This window comes from Nilaparvata lugens, chromosome 1, assembly GCF_014356525.2.
Source record: "Nilaparvata lugens isolate BPH chromosome 1, ASM1435652v1, whole genome shotgun sequence".
NCBI classification, from domain to species: Eukaryota; Metazoa; Arthropoda; class Insecta; order Hemiptera; family Delphacidae; genus Nilaparvata; species Nilaparvata lugens.
In genome coordinates, this window is record NC_052504.1 from 56,578,743 (window position 1) to 56,600,559 (window position 21,817).

Sequence of the window (21,817 nt, forward strand, 5' to 3'; positions counted from 1 at the left end):
ATTGTCAAAAAACCACTGATTTATTGATAATTAGAAAGACCGGTTTCGGTTATTACACCATTGTCAATCTCTGATAAAGAGATTAGTTTAGTTTATTAGTTCAGTGCTATTAGATCAGTTTATCAGAGATTGACAATGGTGTAATAACCGAAACCGGTCTTTCTAATTATCAATAAATCAGTGGTTTTTTGACAATTTCTTAGTCTTTTTCATTCAATATGAATAATTACCACAATATCAACTTCTCAACTACACAAAAAACACATAGATTACTTATGCAATAGATTAAAATTTGTATCATATAACTTTAAATTACGATCAGTATTGAAGGTAACTGTGATGAGAATGTTATACTTTGCTATAGTTCAGTCGATACTGCAATGGGTTAATAGTTTGGGGAGGTACCTTTAACTCTCACCTCTCTACACTATTTATTGTTCAGAAAATGATTGTCAAGACAATTTTAAATAGACCAATATATCATACCCTTCAATGAGTGCATTCAGTCATCTGAAAGTCATGACTATCTGCCAACTGTGGCGTGCGTGGCGAGCATGACAGTGCTCTCCAGTAGAGCTGCCACCACCAGGTTTTTTGGGTCCTGGGCCCTGCTACTTTTATAGGATAATATTATTAAATAAATACGCAAATTCACCAAAACAATCTCACTCTATTGAAAAAATCCCATAACAAACATCTATACTCTCTCTCTAAACATAATCACTCCTCAATCACATTACTAAAAACTACATCTCACTATCTCAAGCACAACCTTCCTCTAGCGCGTCTCGGAACGTTCTCCCTCTAGTTTCGCCTCTACGCGGTCATCACTCTCTCAGCTCACCGGTACAAAAGTCCAATTTGGTGGCCTGAGTGATGACTCCGCTATTCTAATAATTAATATCCTATGAGAGCGGGGTGTTTGAATTGTTACATCACCCCTCCGCATGAAAAAGATGTGGCATATACAATTACTGGCACATCTTTAAACTAAGTTGAAATCAAATAAAATTTAAATCTTGACAATATCGTTAAATATAGTTAATACATTTTAAAAATTTATATAATAAAATTCAAGGAGAGAGAGTATCATACTTATACATTAGAATGATGAATCTAGTCTAATTTTACAAACAATAAATTATTGGCACAGAGCAAAGCAGAGTCCATCTTAACACATTAGGCTACCATAAAGTTCTCCCACATAAAGTTTTAAATTTCTAATCATTATAGTCCCCACCACACATTGGTCACTTTTGAACACCCAGCGATTTTGAAACTGTTGAGTTGACTCTTAGGCAGTGTCGTTGCCGAATGTTGTCTCCTGCATTATCTTCTCGAGGTGACCGCCTCCTTCAACTCGGATGGTGGTGTGCCTGTGGCTCTGTTGCTCTGGCCTCTCTGTCCGTTCGCAAAAGGCCCTCCTGCGAGACAACACAAAACTACGACCAGTATCAAGCTTATACTTATTATACATATTATTAGATACAGCAATAAATTGTCAATTTCCTATTACACTAAACATAAATTATTCTCATGTTTCGATATATTAGATTTTCCTAAATTAATTTTAAAATAAAATAATAGCATAAGGTATAAAAATATACTACAAGTTTTCATAGTTCCTTTGGTGTGAATTAAAGCAAGACATGAAAATTCTTCAATAATAGAATATTATGCATTTCGTTTTCATTCACAAAATTAGTGAATCAACATTTCATTGGTTTCCCCATGGACATGTTTAGTTTTTTATTATTAGTTTCAATCACACAAATCATTCTTCCACAATCATCAACATTCACTGGCCATCACTTTCACACTCCATACTTACTCAACATACTAATCATTCACACCTTGTTTTAGTTCTTTATTTTTGTTCCTGTCTCAAGTAAACTTGCTTTAATTCTTTCTCACCAACATTTAAAGTTATCATCTTGAAGTAATACAAAATAAATATCCATAATAAAAATAAACTTCGACATATATAAACTTCCTACTGAATATTATAATTGAATAAATAAATGAATAATCTATCGTATGGGGTTATTCTTTTACATTTAATATACAATATATATTTATATCTCAATAATCATGGACATAATCAATACACTACATAATCGTTATATCTTCTTGGTTTTTTCCTTTTTCTCTTGTGTTTCGAGTTTGCATCGTTATCTGATTCATTTTCATCATATGCTTCCTCTTCTCTTACTTCGTCATTGTTATCGTCGTCGTCTTCATCTTGCTCTTCTTCGTTTTCCTCATTGACTTCTATTTGTTCTTCATCTTCCTCCTCTTCTTCTTCTGGCTCGTTTCCTTCTCTAACTTCATTTGCAGCTTGCTCATAGTACAACGCTGGTTTTATTCTGTTTACATGTACAACTACGTTCTTTCCTCTTACTCTCAATACTACATTCAGTTTCGATTTAATTTCTACAATTCGATACGGTCCTCTCCATAGCAATTTCGTCACTCTCTTTCTTTTAATTTGTGGTACATAAAGATAAACTTTTTGTCCTACACGATATTCACTTGTTTTAGACTTTTTGTCGTACTGCTTCTTCTGCGTTTTCCTTACCTTCTCTTGGCACTCAACTGACATTTCTTTTATAGTTTGAAGTCTTCTTCTAAGATCTTCTATATAATTCGAATAAATCTCTGTATCTTCAGTTAATGTGAGATCAGCTTCAAGCGGTGTTCTCATTTCCTTTCCGAATACCATCTCATAAGGTGTGTATCCAAGTGATTCGTGCTCTTGCGAATTGTATGCCATATTCACCATGGGAAGCAGCTCATCCCAGTCATCTTGATTTTTGTTGACATAATGACTCAACATTTTTGGTATAGTTCTGTGAACTCTTTCCGTTCTACCATTACTCATTGGGTGATAAGCTGTTGTTTGTAATTTTCTTATTCCTAGAAGTTTGCACATCGATTTCATCAGATCAGACGTGAAATTAGTTCCTTGATCAGTAATTAATTCCATTGGTACGCCGATTCTTGTTATCACTCTCTGTATTAGTGCTTGTGCAATAGTCTCAGCAGTTTGATCCGGTAGGGCGATAAAATCCCCATATCTAGTAAAATGATCAATTACTGTTAGGATGTATCTGTTTCTTGACTTTGATAACGGAAGTGGACCTAGAATATCACATGACAGTCTGTATCCAAACTCGGTCACTTCTTTAAATTCTCCTAAGGGTGCTTTCGATTTTCCGTAATCTGTTCTTTTACTACATTCTTCACACGCTCTTATAAAATTAGTTACATCATTCTTCATTTTAGGCCAATAAAACTTTTCTTGAATTCTTACAATTGTTTTCTTAATGCCCCCATGACCGGCATAAGGAAGATCATGGTGGAGACTAATAACTTTCTCTCGAAGGCTTCTTGGTATAACAATCAACTTCTTATCATGTTTCTTGAAGTGAATGATCCCTTCTGGACTCAATTTGAAACTAGGATACTCTCGAAGGCGCTGACACTCTTCGTCTACTCTCTGCTTCTCTCTTATGATTTCCAAGTCTAACAATGGAAGATTCTCAACTGTATTCTTGTATATAACTCTGCTTAAGCAGTCTGCATTTGAGTGTTTAACACCAGGCTTGTGAATTACTTTATAATCGTACTCAGCTAACTTCAAAGCCCATCTGGTTAGTCTACTTGATGGATCTTTCAGTGATAAAAGCCACTTGATAGCACTATGATCAGTATATAAAGTGAATGATCGACCATAGAGGTAACATCTAAAATATTTAACAGCCCACACAACTGCTAATAGCTCTCGCTCTGTTACACTGTAATTTTGTTCAGCTGAATTGAGTTGTCTAGATGCATATGCAATAACATGTTCAACTCCATTGATTTCCTGAGCTAAAATTGATCCAATTGCGAAATTACTGGCATCTGTGCTAAGAATAAATGCTTTTGAGAAATCTGGATAAATAAGTAGCGGTTCTGTGATTAGTTTTTCTTTCAACTTTTGAAAAGCGGTTTCACATTCTTCATCCCAGTCAAAATGTTGATTCTTTTTAGTTAATTTTGTAAGCGGTTTGGCGATTTCGGCGAATTTTGGAACATGTCTTCTGTAATAACTGCATAAACCTACAAAACCACGGATCTCTTTTTCATTTTTAGGTCGAGGAAACTCTTTGATTGCTTCAATTTTCTTAGGACATGGCTTGATTCCATCCCTGTTGACTATGTGACCTAGAAAACTTATTTCTGGCTTAGCAATTTGACATTTTTTCAATTGAACACTCAAATTGACTTCTCTAAATCTATCCAATACTTCGGCAATATCTTCAGTGTGCTGATCTATTGTAGGGCTAAATATTAAAATATCATCCATGTACGGTAAGCATGCTTTTCCTTTCAATCCTAACAAGGTAGAATCTACAAGTCTTTGAAACACTGCTGGTGAATTGATAAGTCCCATTGGCATTCTTGTATATTCATAATGTCCATCAGGAGTACTGAAAGCAGTTTTTTCTTGACTCTCAGGGTGCATTTTGATTTGGAAGAATCCAGAATTCATATCAAGTGCTGTGAAATATTTGCTACCTCCTAATGAATCTAATGTCTCGTGGATATCAGGTAAAGGCCATACTTCTGGAACTGTAATTTTGTTAATTTCTCTAAAATCAATACACATTCTGTATGTAATAACACCATCAGGACCTGGTTTTTTCGGAACAATAACAACTGGTGCTGACCAAGGTGATGAACTGGTCACAATGATTCCTTTGTCTAGCTGTTCCTGAATAAGTTTCTTCAAAACATCTCTCTGTGAATGTGGTACCCTGTAAGGTCTTTTATTAATAGGGGGGTGATCACCAGTATTAATTTTGTGTTCTACTGTTGATGTGCAGCCTAAATTCTCAATTCCTTCAAGACTAAACTTTATTGTTTTTTCCCAATTTGATTTGTACTATTCTCTCCGACCTAGCAGGTATTGTGAGATTGGTTCTACAATACGCATTAACATGAACTGTCGATTGTAAGGGTAATTTTGAAGTTATCGGTTTTGATTGGATAAAATTGTCTTCTATCTTTGAATTTGTAAAATCTGTTTGAGTACTTCCTTCACTTTTCATACTTATAGTTTTTGATTGAGTATTTTCTTCTTCAACCTTCATATAGCCACTCTTTTTGTAATCTTCATTGGAACTGTTTCTTTCATAAAGTCGCGCAACTTGCCTTCCTTCCATAAATAATATACTACGATCAAGGTCTATGACTGACTTTTTAATTTTGAGAACATCATATCCCAGTATTGCAATATAGGTGTCTGGTAAGTCAACTACTATTAAGTCGCATTTTACCTCCATCCCATTCAGTTTTATAACTTGCCTCACTGTCCCATGCACTCGCATAAGGGCTCCAGCGATGCCTCTAATTAGGATGTTGCTTGGAGTGATTGTGCCAGTTACGATTTGTCTTGTGATAAGGGATACTTGTGCTCCCGTATCAACTACAATCTTTCCTTCCACTCCTCCAATACTACCATCCACAACTAGTTCTTCGGCACTATTTTGGCATAATGTAGTTACAATTTTGGGCTTACTTCGTCTCGCCTGTCCAGACCTATTACAAAAGTGATCTGAATTTACTAATGTTTGGGGTTCCCAACGGCGGTCTTGAGCTCCCCGTTGTCGTTTAACAACTTCTCTTGATCTTTTCGGTTGTCATTTATCTTTTTCCCACTTCCCCAACAATTGTGTGCAAGATGTCCTCGCTTGTTGCAATTGTTACAAATTTTATCTGCGGAATATTGTTTCATTCTACATTCAGTTTCTAGATGACCCTTTTTCTTACAAAAGTTACAAACTCTAATGCCCACTTGTTGGTGTCAGTGTGTACAACTCTCTTCCTACAATGTCTAGCGATGTGTCCAATCTTCCCACAGTTATAACAATTTTTTGAGTTATTGTGCTAAATACTTTTCTAGATGGCTCCTGTTCATTTTGGAAGGGTTTTCTATCTAGGTTGGAAATCGCTATGGCTGTTGTTACTGCTTCTTTAAAGGATGTTGGGAATTTGATTCGAGTTTGTTTCCCTATTTCGCCAAGTAATCCTCTTAGGAATGACTCCATGGCTCTCCTATCAGCTTCTTCCCTTAGTATTTTATTAGCTTCATCACTTGCTGTTACTCTAATCGTCTTCCTACTAATGTTCATGACTCGGTCTGCATATTTTTCAATTGACTCTCCTTTATTTTGTTGGATTGATGCCAATTGCTCATAGTAATAGCGACTTGGTAGGCTATCACCAAAACGCTCAACCAAAGCTGCTCTAATTTCAGCTGCAGATTTTGCATTCCTACACCTATCATCTGACTTGAAAAACAATAATGCACTTCCGGTAAGTTTTAATCTGATAATTTGTGTCTTTTGAAATTCTGACCAGCCACACAAGTGAGAGATTCCATCAACAGTGTCAAGAAAAGAATGGATTTGATCTGACTGCTCTCCATCGAATGTTGGAATACTGCTAACTAGATCGAAATTTGGTTTGACATTTTGCTCAGGGGGTGTAACAAGTTCTACATCTACTAAATTTGTATCTGTTCTATTTAGGTCTCTGTTAACAGTTTCGTTTAGTGTGATACTAAGTTGATTTAATCTAGCTGATAGCGCTTCAAAAGCAGCTTGAACTTCTACTTCCTGCCCTTCAAAATTAACTCTCTCAGCCATTTTAAATTTTTATAATTAACCTTTCATTTGCATAAATAAATAACTCTCATAAAACAATAAATTTAATCTATCAGCTTTGTGTGACCTAGATAATTTCCTGAAATCTTTTCATCTTAAATTATTTTATAATAAACAATATTGATATCTGACCTGATCGATTCAGCATAAATGAACATTAATAATTTGATATGAGCTCTAAATAAACGAATGTAGACCTATCATAAAATGAATTCATTGGGAAGTCTATCTCCAACATAACAATTCTATAATATTTCTAATATTCTAATAATATTTTCAATATAGAAAGAGCTGTATAAATTGATCACCAAATTTAATTGATGTCTTCATCTCCATTTCTCGGTTGTAGATGAAATATTGTCATCTGTGGATAAAAAATGAAAGTGTATGGGTTGATAGCAGATCTCTCAAAAGCTTTCGACCTGGTAAATGTTGAGATCATGATGAACAAGCTGCAACTGTATGGATTTGATGGCGCTGTCCTTAGATGGTTCTTTTCATATTTTGATAAAAGGTATCAGCAGGTTGTTATTGACTCCCACTTGTATGAGTATCATTCTGATTGGATGAGAACAAGAAGTGGGGTCCCCCAGGGATCAGTACTCGGCCCCCTGCTTTTTGTTCTCTATATAAATGACTTGCCTTCCTACCTTGATCCAGCTAGGAGTGTTTTGTATGCGGACGATGTAAGCATCTTACTGAAAAGCAATAGCCAGCCAAATGCTGAACTAGAGAGCAAAACAGCCCTTATTAATTACAAAAATGGCTATCAGCCAATATGTTGATTTTGAATAAGGATAAAACTAAAGAAATACCTTTCCGAACTACTAAAGAAGGCAGCTTGAAAATTGATGGTCATAAAATAGAATCTGTAAATAGTATAAGAGTACTTGGGGTGGTGATTGACTCTGATCTTTCTTGGAGACCTCATCTGGATAGCCTGAAAACAAAACTAATCTCAGCAATTTTTGTTCTGAGAAACCTGAAAACTTCACTTGATTCAATGGCTCTGAAGAGTGTATATTTCGCTTTGTTCCACTCCCACTTAAACTATGGAATAATTTTTTGGGGAAATTCTAGTAGTGTAGTGGAAGTGTTCAGATTGCAGAAGTGGGCATTGAGGGTGATGATGGGAGAATCAATTAGAACAAGTTGTCGGCCCTACTTTAAAGCACTTGGTATTCTACCACTCCCAAGTCAATATATCCTAGAAACAGTCTGCTTTATAAAGAAACACATAAACGAATTAAATACAGGCGAAAAATTTCATCAATATCCAACCAGATTCAGAAATAATTTAAGAGAAGATGCTCATCAAAGTGCTATGTATGAGAGAGGTGTAAGAAGTTCAGGTATCCGGATGTACAAAATATTGCCCTCTCACATAAAAGATACTTCTGGAAAGGTTTTCAGATTTTTATTAAAAAAAGAGTTGCTGTCCATTTGCGCTTACTCAGTGGAGGAGTATAGAAATTATTATAAACCTCAAAATGGAGGTTTATGTAGGTAGATGATAACATTTTATGTTTGACTAATGAAAAATTGACATATCCTTATACCCCTTTATCAGGTGGTCAGTGGATGAAAATAAATAAATAAATAAATAAATAAAATTGTAGAATGCCGCGAACGTTGCCCCAGTAGTAGATCCATGTTATTACAGTTGTCATCCGCCGAACAGCTGGTAGAATGACAGCGACAGTCTCTATGGAGTCGTGTAGCCTGAAGAGCGATGAACCTGGTGACGTATCGCCAACACCCAAAAGTTGGAGGAAGCCCACGTCACACCTCTGCCAATCCCCACCTCAACGTTTCGCTGGTTCGCTGCCCGCGTTCTGCTGACTCAAGACACTTCCGCTTTCCAGAGTTCAACAATCGCGCTCGGTTTCATATTTCATCTGAATAATTTTCGAACTCACTGTTCAACAGTCTTTAAAATTGAATTTAATAATTTTTTTAGCTGCATCATTTTTGAGACGTCAACGTTATTTAGAAAATATTACTGCACAGATTTGATTTATTGAAATATGAATTGAAGAAATTTCACCTTTTGTCCGAATTCATGTAGAAATAAATTTATACTGATCGTTATTTGGTAGTTAATAAAGTTCTCTTCATCTTCACAAACTAACGAAATACATAATACACATAATCAGAGTTCAACACAATCACGTACACACATTCAAAAACGAATTAAAATTTAGTAACACTTAACAATGAACTTTGAAACTATCACGTCACCAATTATATTATCTTTTGGAGACAAGTTTTACTGTTCTTTCACGGTTGAAATACTTTTAAAAAGTTTTCAGAGTTCGGATCCCACCGCCAAGTCACCACTTGTGGCATGCATGGCGAGCATGACAGTGCTCTCCAGTAGAGCTGCCACCACCAGGTTTTTTGGGTCCTGGGCCCTGCTACTTTTATAGGATAATATTATTAAATAAATACGCAAATTCACCAAAACAATCTCACTCTATTGAAAAAATCCCATAACAAACATCTATACTCTCTCTCTCTCATCTCAGAGATAAGAAATGTTAGCAGGCTAACGTACAGAAGTTGAGCTCCCGTTTCAATCGGTGTTTTGAGTGGGTTATTGTGAAAAGTTTTTCTTCAAATCTTGACAAGGTGTGCTTTGAATAGTATTACAGCCGATCGTGTGATTTGATAGTGGAAATCTCTTTTAGAAGCGTGTATAATCCATTTTTAAAGTTTTACATTAATGTCTAAACCGAACACTCGTTTCGGATCCAAGGCCGTTGTTGGTGATAAGGCTACATCGTCACCTGCCCAAAAGCAGCAGCAGCGTGCGCAACAGAACAAACAACAACAGAGAGGGGATACTAGCCGGCCTCACTCCTCTTCGTCTTGCTCGTCGGCTGCAGACGGCGTCCCCGTTGCCATGACGACCCAGAGTCAAATCACCGAGGCATTGGAAGCGCTGCTGCTCTGCGATGACTTCTGCGATCGGTTTGCGGCGAGAATAGAAGACCGTCTGCGTGACAGCCTATGCGCGACCGTCACCGCTGCATTGGACGGCAAGCTTCAGGCTGCTGTTGAGAGGATCGACATACTCTCCAAGGAGAATGAAGCTCTAAGAAAAAATGTGGAGCAGCTACAAATAGCCAGTGACAGCCGTTTGGATGGTCTCGCTCAGTATCAGCGGCGAAACAACGTGAGAGTGTCTGGCGTGCCGGAGACCGAGAACGACGAAGTATCGACGAGTGTGGTGGCCATGGCGGACCTCCTCAACTCCAAGCTGGGGTTGGCGATAAGGCCGGATGACATCGACCGATGCCACCGCGTCGGGCGCAAAGCAAGGGCGAACGAGCAGTCTGGTGCACCACCCCGACCTCGGCAGGTGCTCATTAAATTCATCAGCTATCAGCGCCGCAGCAGTGTAATTTCATCCAGGCACAAGCTCAAGAGCACCGGAATTTCAATCCACGAGGACCTCACCAAGCCAAGACACATCTTCTTAGGCGAGTGGCTGACAAAGTCGGCTACAAGAACGTGTGGTCCCGTGATGGCAAAGTGATTTGGAGAGAAAATGGTAAAATTTTTACACACACTTTCAATGACCCAAATGATAGAATACAACTAGAAAACTCATAGAAACTGAGGAAGTGAGAAACTGAATAGGAAATTTGGTGAGTTGCAACTGTTTTCTTAAATTCTCTTCATCAAGTGATAATATGTATTCCCTTGAATTTTATTATAAGTTATCACCTCTAACAGAATTGCATTAATACCTTTTTTGAATCCTTCTCAATAAATTATGAATACTTTAATAGCGTATATCAGTCCAATAATATTTTATCTTTTTTCTCGAAGAAAACATGCTTTACTTTCTATTGCGGTTTTCTGGAGGGGGGAATTTCAATTACTATACCTGAATCTGCTATAATTTCATTTTCGATCATGATTTATGGCCAGAATCCTTATTTCAATATGTGATCAATCGGAGATTCTTCCTGTTTAATTATCATACTGATATCTTGAAGATATGAATCTTGAATCAATTCTTTACTAACATAATTTGAATGAATTAAGGGTGCTTGAAAGTTTCAAGAAGTATTCCAACATGTTCATATTTGTTTATTCCATTTTTCCTACGTTACTTAATTTTTCTTCTCTCTTCAACGTTGATATGAATCTCGAATTCATTATGTATTATGTATTCATTATGTATTATAACGATTTGAGAGAATGAAGAGTGCTTGAAGGTTTCAAGAAGGAATTTCGCATGTGCAATGTATTTTTATTTTTAATTCAATTATTATACTGATATCTTAGATATGAATCTTGAATCCATTCCTTACTAGCATAATTTGAATGACTTAAGGATGCTTGAAAGTTTCAAGAAGTGTTCCAACATGTTCATATTTGTTTATTCCATTTTTCTTTACGTTATTTAATTTTTCTTATCTCTTCAACGTTGATTTTGTTTAATATGAATCTCGAATGCATGATGTATTACAACGATTCAAGAGAATGAAGAGTGCTTGAAGGTTTCAAGAAGTGATCTCACATGTGTAATGTATTTTTATTTTTCAAATCTTAATTTTTTTTTCTTCAACGTTGAGAATTGTCATACCTTTTTTTTATCATATTATCACAACAACAGTAATGTCTAGTACTCATAAAACTAATGCATTTTGCTTCTCACAGATTTATTTGCGGAAATAGCTCAGATTGTATATCTTTGTACAATTAGATATTTAGTGGGAGCTCCACTTTGTTCAAGTCTGAATATGTAGTAGAATACATACATATAAATATAAACTTTCTTGTCTTATTTCATTTTTATTTTATTTTATTTATTTTTTCATTTAAAATACTTTAATCAATTATCAGTGACTCTTCATAGTCACGTAACATCTATATCTCTAAAATAACTCAATTATCAAATAAACTATTATTTTCTCAAATTGCTCAATTGGAAAACTATTCATAGTGTCATTGCATACGGTTTTTTGTACTGATATATAAATTTTCTCATTTCTTAATTATTAATATGTCTGATTTCATAAACGAGCTGAAGTCAGTTTTTTGTGATCATTCAAACGCACTAAAGATGTGTCATATCAACGCCCAATCTCTACCGGCGCACTTTGATGAGTTCAAATTGATGCTCTCACGTGTTAATATTGATGTTATTGCCATAAGTGAAACGTTTTTGAAGCCAAGTCTTCTGTCTAGCTATTTTGAGGTCCCTGGGTATACCCTATTCAGGAACGACCGAACCGGTAAGGGTGGCGGAGATGTTGCTGTGTACATTCGATCGCAGTTTCCGGCCAAAGTAGTTGCATCGTCACCCCAATTATACTCATGTTCACCTGAATTTCTGATGGTTGAAGTGACGGTTGGCTCAGAGAACTTGTTGGTTGTGGTTGTATATCGACCTCCCAAAGCAGGTAGATTGTTCATCCTTGAAAGCGACCTGGTTAATGTTATGCATAGGTATCAGCATGTAATCACTCTGGGGGATTTCAATGCAGACCAGATGAAGGATACATTTGAAAGTAGGCAGGTGAGGTCCCTATTCGAGTCGATGAATATGACAATTCTCGATAGTTCACCCACTTTCCATACTGAGACTTGCCACACGTTGCTTGATCTTGTGATAGTCAGTGATCCAGATTTTGTCCTATCGAATGGTCAAATGTCATTCAGTATGTCAGCTCATGATTTGATCTATATCATCTATAGTCTTGAACATAACATCAGATATACTTCAAATAGTAAAGGCAGGAATCTGAGGGATATTGATCTGGACCGTTGCTTTGCTGATGCTGTGGAAAAGCCTTGGCACGATATTGTGCATTTGGATGATATCGATGATAAGGTGAATGCTTTCAACTCCATGGTTTTGTCAATTTTCGATCAACATGCACCAGAACGTGACTTCAAGGTCCAGCGTAGACCATGCCCTTGGTTTAATAGGGAGATATCTCTACTGAGGCGTGAGAGAGACAAAGCTAGGCGCGACCATTCGAGGACCGGCTGCAGTGTAGACTTTGTAAGGTATAAGACTTTGAGAAACCAGTTGAGGTCAGTTTGTAGGAGAGCTAAAATCCAATATTATAATCGGCTATTTGATGGTAAGCAATCTACTTCAGATCTCTGGAAGAACATTCGGAAGGTTGAGATTGTCCCTCCCAAGTCAAGAACTGCAGCTGTAAATGTGTCCTTGGACCAACTAAATAGGTTCTTCTCCACTCTGTCGCCACCCTCTTCATTTTCTCACCATTTATTGAACTATGCCATGATAAATCAAACCAATCACACACTTCCATGTGATAAATTCTTCTTTGCTTACATCCTTCCTGAGAAAATCTCCTCAATTATCCTTTCAATTAGGAAAAATAATAAAGGTGTTGATGGCATTCCAATAACGTTCTATAAAATCATATTACCCATTATCCTTCCGGCAATTACACACATTTTCAACTTTTCCCTACAAATGGGAGTTTTTCCTTCACTTTGGAAGCATTCTTTAATATGTCCCGTCCCTAAAGTAAGTAGTCCTTGCTCCCCTGAAAACTTCCGTCCTATCAGCATAGTTTGCACTATTTCTAAAGCGCTTGAGAGGGTGGTACATGAGCAGACGACATCATACCTGAATTCATTCAATTTCTTTGATCAAAATCAGTCTGGCTGTCGCCCATCGCATAGTACATCTACAGCTCTTTTGAAAATAACAGATGACATTCGTAATGCCATGGACAACCGTAAGTTCTCTCTCCTTGTCACATTTGATTTCACTAAAGCTTTTGATAACGTTTGCCATTCAATTCTGCTACATAAACTTGCGAATCAATGTAATTTTTCTAGTTCATGTCTCTGCTGGTTTGAATCCTACCTAAGCAATAGGTATCAACGTGTGAGAGGAGCTGATGGCAAGACTTCAGAGTGGTTACCTGTTGTAGCAGGCGTTCCTCAGGGAACAATACTTGGTCCCCTCCTCTTCTCTATTTATATGAATAATCTCCCTCGAATTTTTCATGACATATCATACCATATTTATGCTGATGACCTTGTGTGTTACAATCACTTTCCTTCCGACAGTGCTGCTGACTCTATTGCCGCATGAATGTTAACATTCAGAATTTGATTGTTTGGGCTAATGCACACTGCTCAAGACTCAATGCAAATAAATGCAAAAGCATCATTATCGCTTATGGTCGGTTGTATAACCAAATAGATTTTAATACACTTCCTCGAGTAATGCTGGCCAATCATGCTCTGCACTTTGAAAGTTGTGTGAAAGTCTTGGGCATACAGCTTGATAAAAACATGAATTGGTCGAATCAGATTGGTGAACTGACAAAGCGAGTGTTTGCCACTATGCATCAATTGAAACGGTTGAAAAATTTCCTTCCAACCCACCTTTGTGTTTCACTAGTACAGAGCTTGGTAATTCCCATCATTGATTACTGTAGCATCGTTTATAACGACATTACTGAGGAGCTGAATTTGAAATTACAATGATCGCTCAACTACGCAATTCGGTTTATTTTTGATGCGAGAAGAGATGACCACATCACTCCATATTACAGGAGGTTAAATTGGATGAAGTTGAAGGAGAGGAGACAATACTTCATGTTGAGTCTTGTTTATCAGCTGATTGTCAAGGGGAGAGGTCCTCAGTATTTGAAGGAAAGATTCACACTCCTGGCTCATATTCACAGCAGGAACACGAGACAGCATGAATACTTCCTTCAAATACCTCGTCACCGCACAGTTATGTATAATAACTCATTTACGGTCACGGCCTCAAGACTTTGGAACGATCTGCCCAATGATGTTATTTTTGCGGCAACCTTGGGTACGTTCAGGTCCAGGCTTGTTGCTCTGTTGAATGGGAATACATAGATATGTTTTTAGCCACAATCTTTTTGTAGATTTTATTGGAGATTTGCAACAATCGTTGTACAGTAACAATATTATTTTGCTTGTTTTGCTGGAGTATTGGAGCGTTTGATTGACACCTACTAATACCTGTAAATCATAATATCCAATGGCATTTTATTTTCGTTATTGTATGTATTATTATGCATCTTACATTCTTTGTTAATTTTTTTTAGAGTTATATAGAATTATTATCTATGTATTATCATATCTCTTATTATTATGAGAATGTAATAGAATAATTTATGTTATGTAGCTGTGTTATCATTTAAGAATTTGTAATTTTTTTTTGTAAGAATTTGTAAAACTGTAATTTTGTAACCATGTTACCATAGGCGACAAGCCTAGTAACAATTGTAAAATAAAATCTATCTATCTATCTAAATCTATCTATCTCTCTAAACATAATCACTCCTCAATCACATTACTAAAAACTACATCTCACTATCTCAAGCACAACCTTCCTCTAGCGCGTCTCGGAACGTTCTCCCTCTAGTTTCGCCTCTACGCGGTCATCACTCTCTCAGCTCACCGGTACAAAAGTCCAATTTGGTGGCCTGAGTGATGACTCCACTATTCTAATAATTAATATCCTATGAGAGCGGGGTGTTTGAATTGTTACACAACTGTATGTGCTTAACATCCTCAAATATTTCAATAGATATAACAACAACTGCTGTGCTACCAATTTCTCCTAAATAGGTTGAATAGCATTTTTCATCTATTAACCTAAAGAAAGTTATCGGCTCCAAAATGATAAATTCTTGATAAATTATGAATGGATCTATTGCTAATGAATAGGAAATCCAGTTTTCAGAGCAAATCAACTTATAATCTTCAGAAGAATTTTGGCAATATACAACACAAATCCACAAAACAATACCTTACAACACTTAAACATATAGCATCATTACAAGCTAAAATACTTATCCATTTATATAGTTGAAAACAATGGCTATAGGCTTGTAGATACACAAATCAAATTATACAAAATTAGAACACCATAAAACTGTTCAAATCTCAAATTAAAACATTATAAATTCCAATTAAACAGAAAAATATTCAGAGAGCACAAAACACTTTTCATAGCCAGGCACCATTTTTGAGAGAAGGGCTACAAAGATAGCATTTTAGATGAAGCCAAAAACAGTGACATTATGAACACATCATCAATATTAAATTCCAAAAAATTATAAATTACAAGTTTAGAATTTACATTTTATATTTGTTCTCAATAAAACTTTATTTCGAAACTGTTATTTTAAATTTATTCATCCTCTATGCTATTTATAATGATCTGTTAATTCTGTTAACTCTGTTTCGGTGATACCATGGAATGTGCAACACAATTATTTATGATAAATTCTCAGTTAAAAGTTGTCTGCATATCGATTACTCTGATATTTACTATCTAGTTTTATAGATCTCAAATTGAAGATTCGATTTTAATTGAGAAAAAATGTAATATTACAAATACCCCCCTCTTGACTAAAAAATTTTACTGTTTGAGAATTTAAAGAAAAAAAATTACATTGAAACAAATGGAAATTGTTGAAATTAAATTCGAGAACAGTAACAATTTTTTCTATAAAAACATTACATGTCATCCTATAATATTGAAAATTATTATAAAAATTCATCAATAGCATTTGTTATACATTTCCAAACAATATTTCAAAGTATAGAATATCAAAATTACTTTTGATTTAGCTTTATAATTTAAGGAAAATATCTCAACAGAAAGTTTAATATATATAAAGAATAGTTTTTGAAATTGCAAATAAATTTAATAGATAGAAAAATTCAATTTTTTATTGCATGAAAATATTTAGTATGTTGAACAAAAAAAATATTTTTTTGAATGAATTGATGAATTGTTACATTTAATTTTCACATAAAATTTCAATAAATCAAAAAATGTTCATTTCTTTCACTATTGACACTGTTGATTTTATCGATGCAAATTTTGGAAAACAGTCCGTTAAGGCACTCAGTATGAATTTCAGTTAAGTGTGACTCCAGTGTGATGACATCAGTGTTGGGCTGATCCAGATACTCGTAGTGTTGGGCTGATACTTGTAGTCGACTGATGCATACCTAACTCGATACAGGTGACATCTCAGTTAGCATTGCCTCATGCTTGTAGTAGACGGCTGCATACCAAACTCAATACAGGTGACATCTCAGTTAGCATTGCCTCATGCTTGTAGTAGATGGCTGCATATCAAACTCAATAAAGGCGACATCTCAGTTAGCATTGCCTCATGCTTGTAGTAGATGGCTGCATACCAAACTCGATACAGAGTCACGTAAATTTTGTATTATATAATTATACAATGTACATTTCAGGCTTGAAATGACAATGTAATTTGTTTTTTGGAAAAGAGATAGACGCTGCATACAGGATTAACTTAGGTGAGGATTAATTTAGGTAAGGTTTGGTTTTTTTGATATTTTCAGCTTTCAAGGTTTAGAGTTCTGCATACAGGAATAATTTGGGAGAGGATTTTTTTTTAATCAATTTCTTTCATGATACTGTGACTGTTATTCTGAATTCAAAGTTGTGAACGTGAACATGGATGGCAATTACCTCCAGGTAATGTGGTAGTGTTGAAGTTTGAGTTACATGGTCAGCAATATGCATTGGCATTGTCATTGGCATATGCATTGGTGTCAGCATTGGCGTTGGCATTGTCGTAGGCATTGGCATCAACATTGGTGCAGGCATTGGCATCTGCATTGTCATAGGCATTGGCTTCGACATTGGCGCAGACATTGGTGTAGACATCAGTGTAGATATCGGCGTAGTTATTGGTGTAGATATTGACGTAGATATTGGCGTTGGCATTGGTGTAGGTATTGGCATTGATATTCAATTAATGAGTCACACTAGTTTGAAAATCACCCAAATGTTCTTAACACTCTTCATGGTGTTCACTTGTTGTTGATTTCGAGATTCACGTGATAATTATTTTGATGTTAATGTCCATGCTGTACCTGTTATTTTAAAATGCTTATAAACTAAAAAAAAAATTTGATTAGGCTACCAATACAATCTGATACACATGAAAATTATTTCCAAGTATATAATCAATATAAAAAATGAAATTTATTGTTAACATCTTATTATACAGTCAGCAATACATAAATTGTGAAATTTCCTCAAACTCTATAGAGATATCAATTACAAAATTTTAATAAAAAATAATTTCATTTCCATTTATTCACTGTTCAAATAACAAAATTTAATCCATTCTTCAAAATTTAGAACATAAACAAATACATGTTACATAAATTTCATAACATTCTGTATCATTATCAAAATTGTAAAAAACATCAGATCATCACAACAAAAATAATTTCAATACATATTTCAATAATTTCAGACAATTGGTCTTCTATTCACAATCATTTCATAATATATCTGCATTTCATTATCATTTCTACAAAACTTACAACATACTTAACAAGTGTGTTAATAAGACACTTGATGATAGAAAATTGTATTCCCTATTGATTAAAACATACCAACTTTGTAGTAATATATAAAGCACTTAGTGATACAATTTCTTTGTCTCTCGATTGAGGTTAAGTGTTTGATTAATTAACCTCAGTCAATGTTCAACTATTGAGTTGAAAGGTAATGGAAAATGGTATGTAGAAGAAAGATATCTTCTAGGAAACGAGGAAGAGGAATCTTGAGTTCGGCTAGCAAAATTGTCAAAGGAATAGCGGGTACTGTGGGGGACATTACATCAACTATTATAAATAAATGGATAAATGCATCCCCCATTGAATTCCACATCCCCAGGTATCAGTGGTGCGGACCTGGCACCAATGTACAGCTTGGTAAGAGAAGAAAAGAAGGGTTTCCAAGCTAGAGCAGTACTGATAAGAGACAAACATGGAAATCTGGCTGGGGACCCAGCTGCGGCTCTGGATCGATGGGCAGATTATTTTGAGAATTTGTTGAATCCCATCAGTAAGAGAGGTGGGTCCAGATTTTAGGAAGACCAACATACAATTGCAGACCGGGAACCGGGGCTTGAAGAAGTCAGTGAAGCCATGCAGGAGCTGAAGAACAATAGAGCACCAGGCAGTGATAAAATTACAGCTGAACTGTTGAAGCATGGAGGAGAGCTGGTTTTGAGAAAGGTGAATGCCCTGGTCTGTAAAGTGTGGAGGGAAGAGAAAATGCCGGATGACTGGAAAATGGCACTCCTTTGCCCAATATACAGAGTGATTCTTAATTATGGTAAAATAATTTAATATGTGATAGTAGAGGTAAAAATAAGAAAAAAGTTCATATAAACATATATCCATAAACGCTTCATTAGCAAGCTATACAGAGTGAAAGATTTCGCCCGGAATTCAGTTCCTCTGGTGAAATACACCGATGCTGAATTGTTTGGGGACTAGTTTTTGAAAAACTTATCATGGATTCATATGGAAAAATATCTGAAAAATTGAATAAAACTAGTCTGAAAGCTGTAGTGTGAGTAGTTTTTGGGAAAAAATTTGAAATATGCAAAAAATCCAAGTAGAAAAACACAGACTTCTACGTTTGATGCCCAATAACTTTCTCTAATGACCAGTAAACTAATCATTTTTCACAATAAAAATTGTAGAGAATTTAATTCTGAAAAGAATTATGTAAGCTGTGTAAACTAAATTTAAATAAAAGTTGAATAAAATGTATTCTTATGTAGTACATTACACCACTAAGGGCCAGTTTCCGAGCTCGGGATTTAGCTAAGTTCTAGACTTTAACTGGTTTTAAACTCTGGAGTCAGAAAATTGGCTTCCCGAGTCAGAGCATTAACGTAGTTGAGGACTTAAATAGACTCTGGAGTTTAGAGATCATGTTAAACCCTGGAGTTTATAATTTCGCTTTCTGGCTTATAAGTCCAGGACTTGAATTAGATTCTCGCCTCTTTGTGAGTCAAGGATTTATCAAGAATCGTCAAGTCCAGGACTTAAAACAACGTGATTTTAAACCCTTGACTATGGTAGGGTTTAAATTCAAGTTCTAGATTCAAGTGAGCAAACACAATTCAGTTATTGTTTTGGAGTAGATAAAAAGCCAAATAGATATCATGGAATACCTAAATTAGGCTACTTGGATTAGTCCATCTAAATCCATAATTTATAGTTTGCAAGTTCATTTTGGAATAAAATTGTATCAGAAATATGCGTAAGAAACTAACCTCATTTTATGACTGTAACATAACCTAAAAATGTTCAAGCAAAATAATACAAGGATTGCCTTGGAATTTATATTCCAATCTGAATGTTATTATTTAATGTCATATTCAACATATTGATAATAATAACAATAATAAATTATTACTCCAGTTTTCCCAAAACAAATAGCCTACATTTTCAAACTCAATAGCATAATGAAATTTTTATTCCAAAATCACTGGTTAGGATCAATGATCAATAATAGCATAATGTAAAATGAAATGTTTATTCATTCAACTTTCAAAGGTTTTGCTTTAAATAAGCCTACAAAGAAATCGAAACGTATTTTTACAATATAGTTTGGAGAGCATGCTCATTTGAATTGTCCCCCTGTAATCAGTTGTTTCCGTTTTTCTATACTGCCAACAATACAACAGCAAAATATTGTGAATTTCCCTCACATTTAATGCGTTAAAGTCCTGGACTCAAATAAGTCGAGAACTTGATAGACTCCGGAGTTTAGAAGATAAAATCGTGACTCAGAAAGTCAATTTAGACCTGAGAGCTTATTTCAGTCCTGGACTCTGTAAGTCCAGAACTTATAGATCCCGAGCTCGGAAACTGGCCCTAAAAGTTGCTGTTTTATGAGGAGAAGAGAACTTAAGCTTATAACTCATAGGTTGTAGCTGATTGCAAATAAAAAATTCTGTTTTTATGAAAAGTTTTATTTTTATATGAAAGTAAAATATCTAAATGACATTAAACTTATACCAAAAGACTAAAGATGATGTTCAAAGTGACCTCCGTTGTTCTTAATGCATATGTTCACATGTCTTCTCATCAATTGTCGGACTCATTCAAATATTCCAGGAGTCTGCTTTATCATTTCTATTCCATTCAAAATCCTTAATTGGAGTTCTTTAATGGTATCAATCGGAGTATTGTATAGTAAGGTTTTCAAGTGTCCTCAAAGATAAAAATCCAAAGGATTCAAGTCTGGTGACCTAGCTGGCCATGGTACTGGCCCACCTCGGCCTATCCATTGATTGGAAAGCTGTGATTCAGGTGTTCACGAACAGCAACACTGGAGTTTGCTGGAGCTCTATCATGCATAAACCAAATGTTTTGGCGCAACTGAAGAGGTACATCTTAAAGTAAAATAATGGCTCCTCTCTCAAAAAGTTTAAGTAGATTATGCCATTAAACGTGGAAGCTCGAACAGGAGTAGATGATCTCCTATGATTCCTGCCCAAATGTTTACTGAAAACTGATTTTGTGGACAATTAGGATTGATGGCATGAGAATTCTCAGCTGCCCAAATATGTTGGTTGTGGACGTTAATGATAGCTGTTCTTGTAAGTGTGCCTCGTCAGTAAATAAAACAGTGTTGTTAAAAAGTTTGGGTTAACAAGTTTATCTAAAAACCATTGGCAAATACCAGCACGGGGAATACAGTCTCATGGCAATAGACTATGAACTTTCCAGAGGTGGTATGGATGTAATTGTTGCTCTTTTAGTATCCTCCAAATAATAGATTGATTGACATTAAACTGCACTGACAATAATTCTCTCGTGCTCTTCTCTGGATGTTCATAAATTTCATTAAGAACTTGTTCTTCTAACTCAACCGTCCTAGTAGATCGGGGTCTGCCTGCATAAATGTGCTCTTTAGACTTCGAAGAACCTGTTTCAGACAGACGTTGATGAATAGTGGCAAAAAACCTTGAACTTGGACATACTCGGTTAAGAAAGTTCTCTTGATACAAACGTCTTGCTTCAGTACTATTACAGTGTCCAATCCCATACATTAAATGCATGTCAGCTAATTCAGAGCTAACATGACATTTTTCAAAAAGTTAAAATTCAACACAAAAGTGAAGTGAAATGGTTACAAATAACTGGTTAACAGATTAAACAGAAAACACAGCACGGTTACAGTAGGCCTAACTTACAGTTTGTTGTTTTGTTCAACAGTGAGCTAAAATATTTCTGAAAATAATTTT

General features: G+C 35.5%; 1 protein-coding gene across 1 annotated transcript; it reads left to right on the forward strand.

The window, feature by feature from the left end:
* Positions 1–11,793: 11,793 nt before the first annotated feature.
* On the forward strand, positions 11,794–12,866 carry LOC120352337. The gene is made up of 2 exons (XM_039432413.1): positions 11,794–12,770; positions 12,839–12,866. The coding sequence occupies exons 1-2, from the start codon at positions 11,794–11,796 to the stop codon at positions 12,864–12,866; spliced, it is 1,005 nt and encodes a 334-aa protein (XP_039288347.1).
* The last annotated feature ends 8,951 nt before the right edge of the window (positions 12,867–21,817 follow it).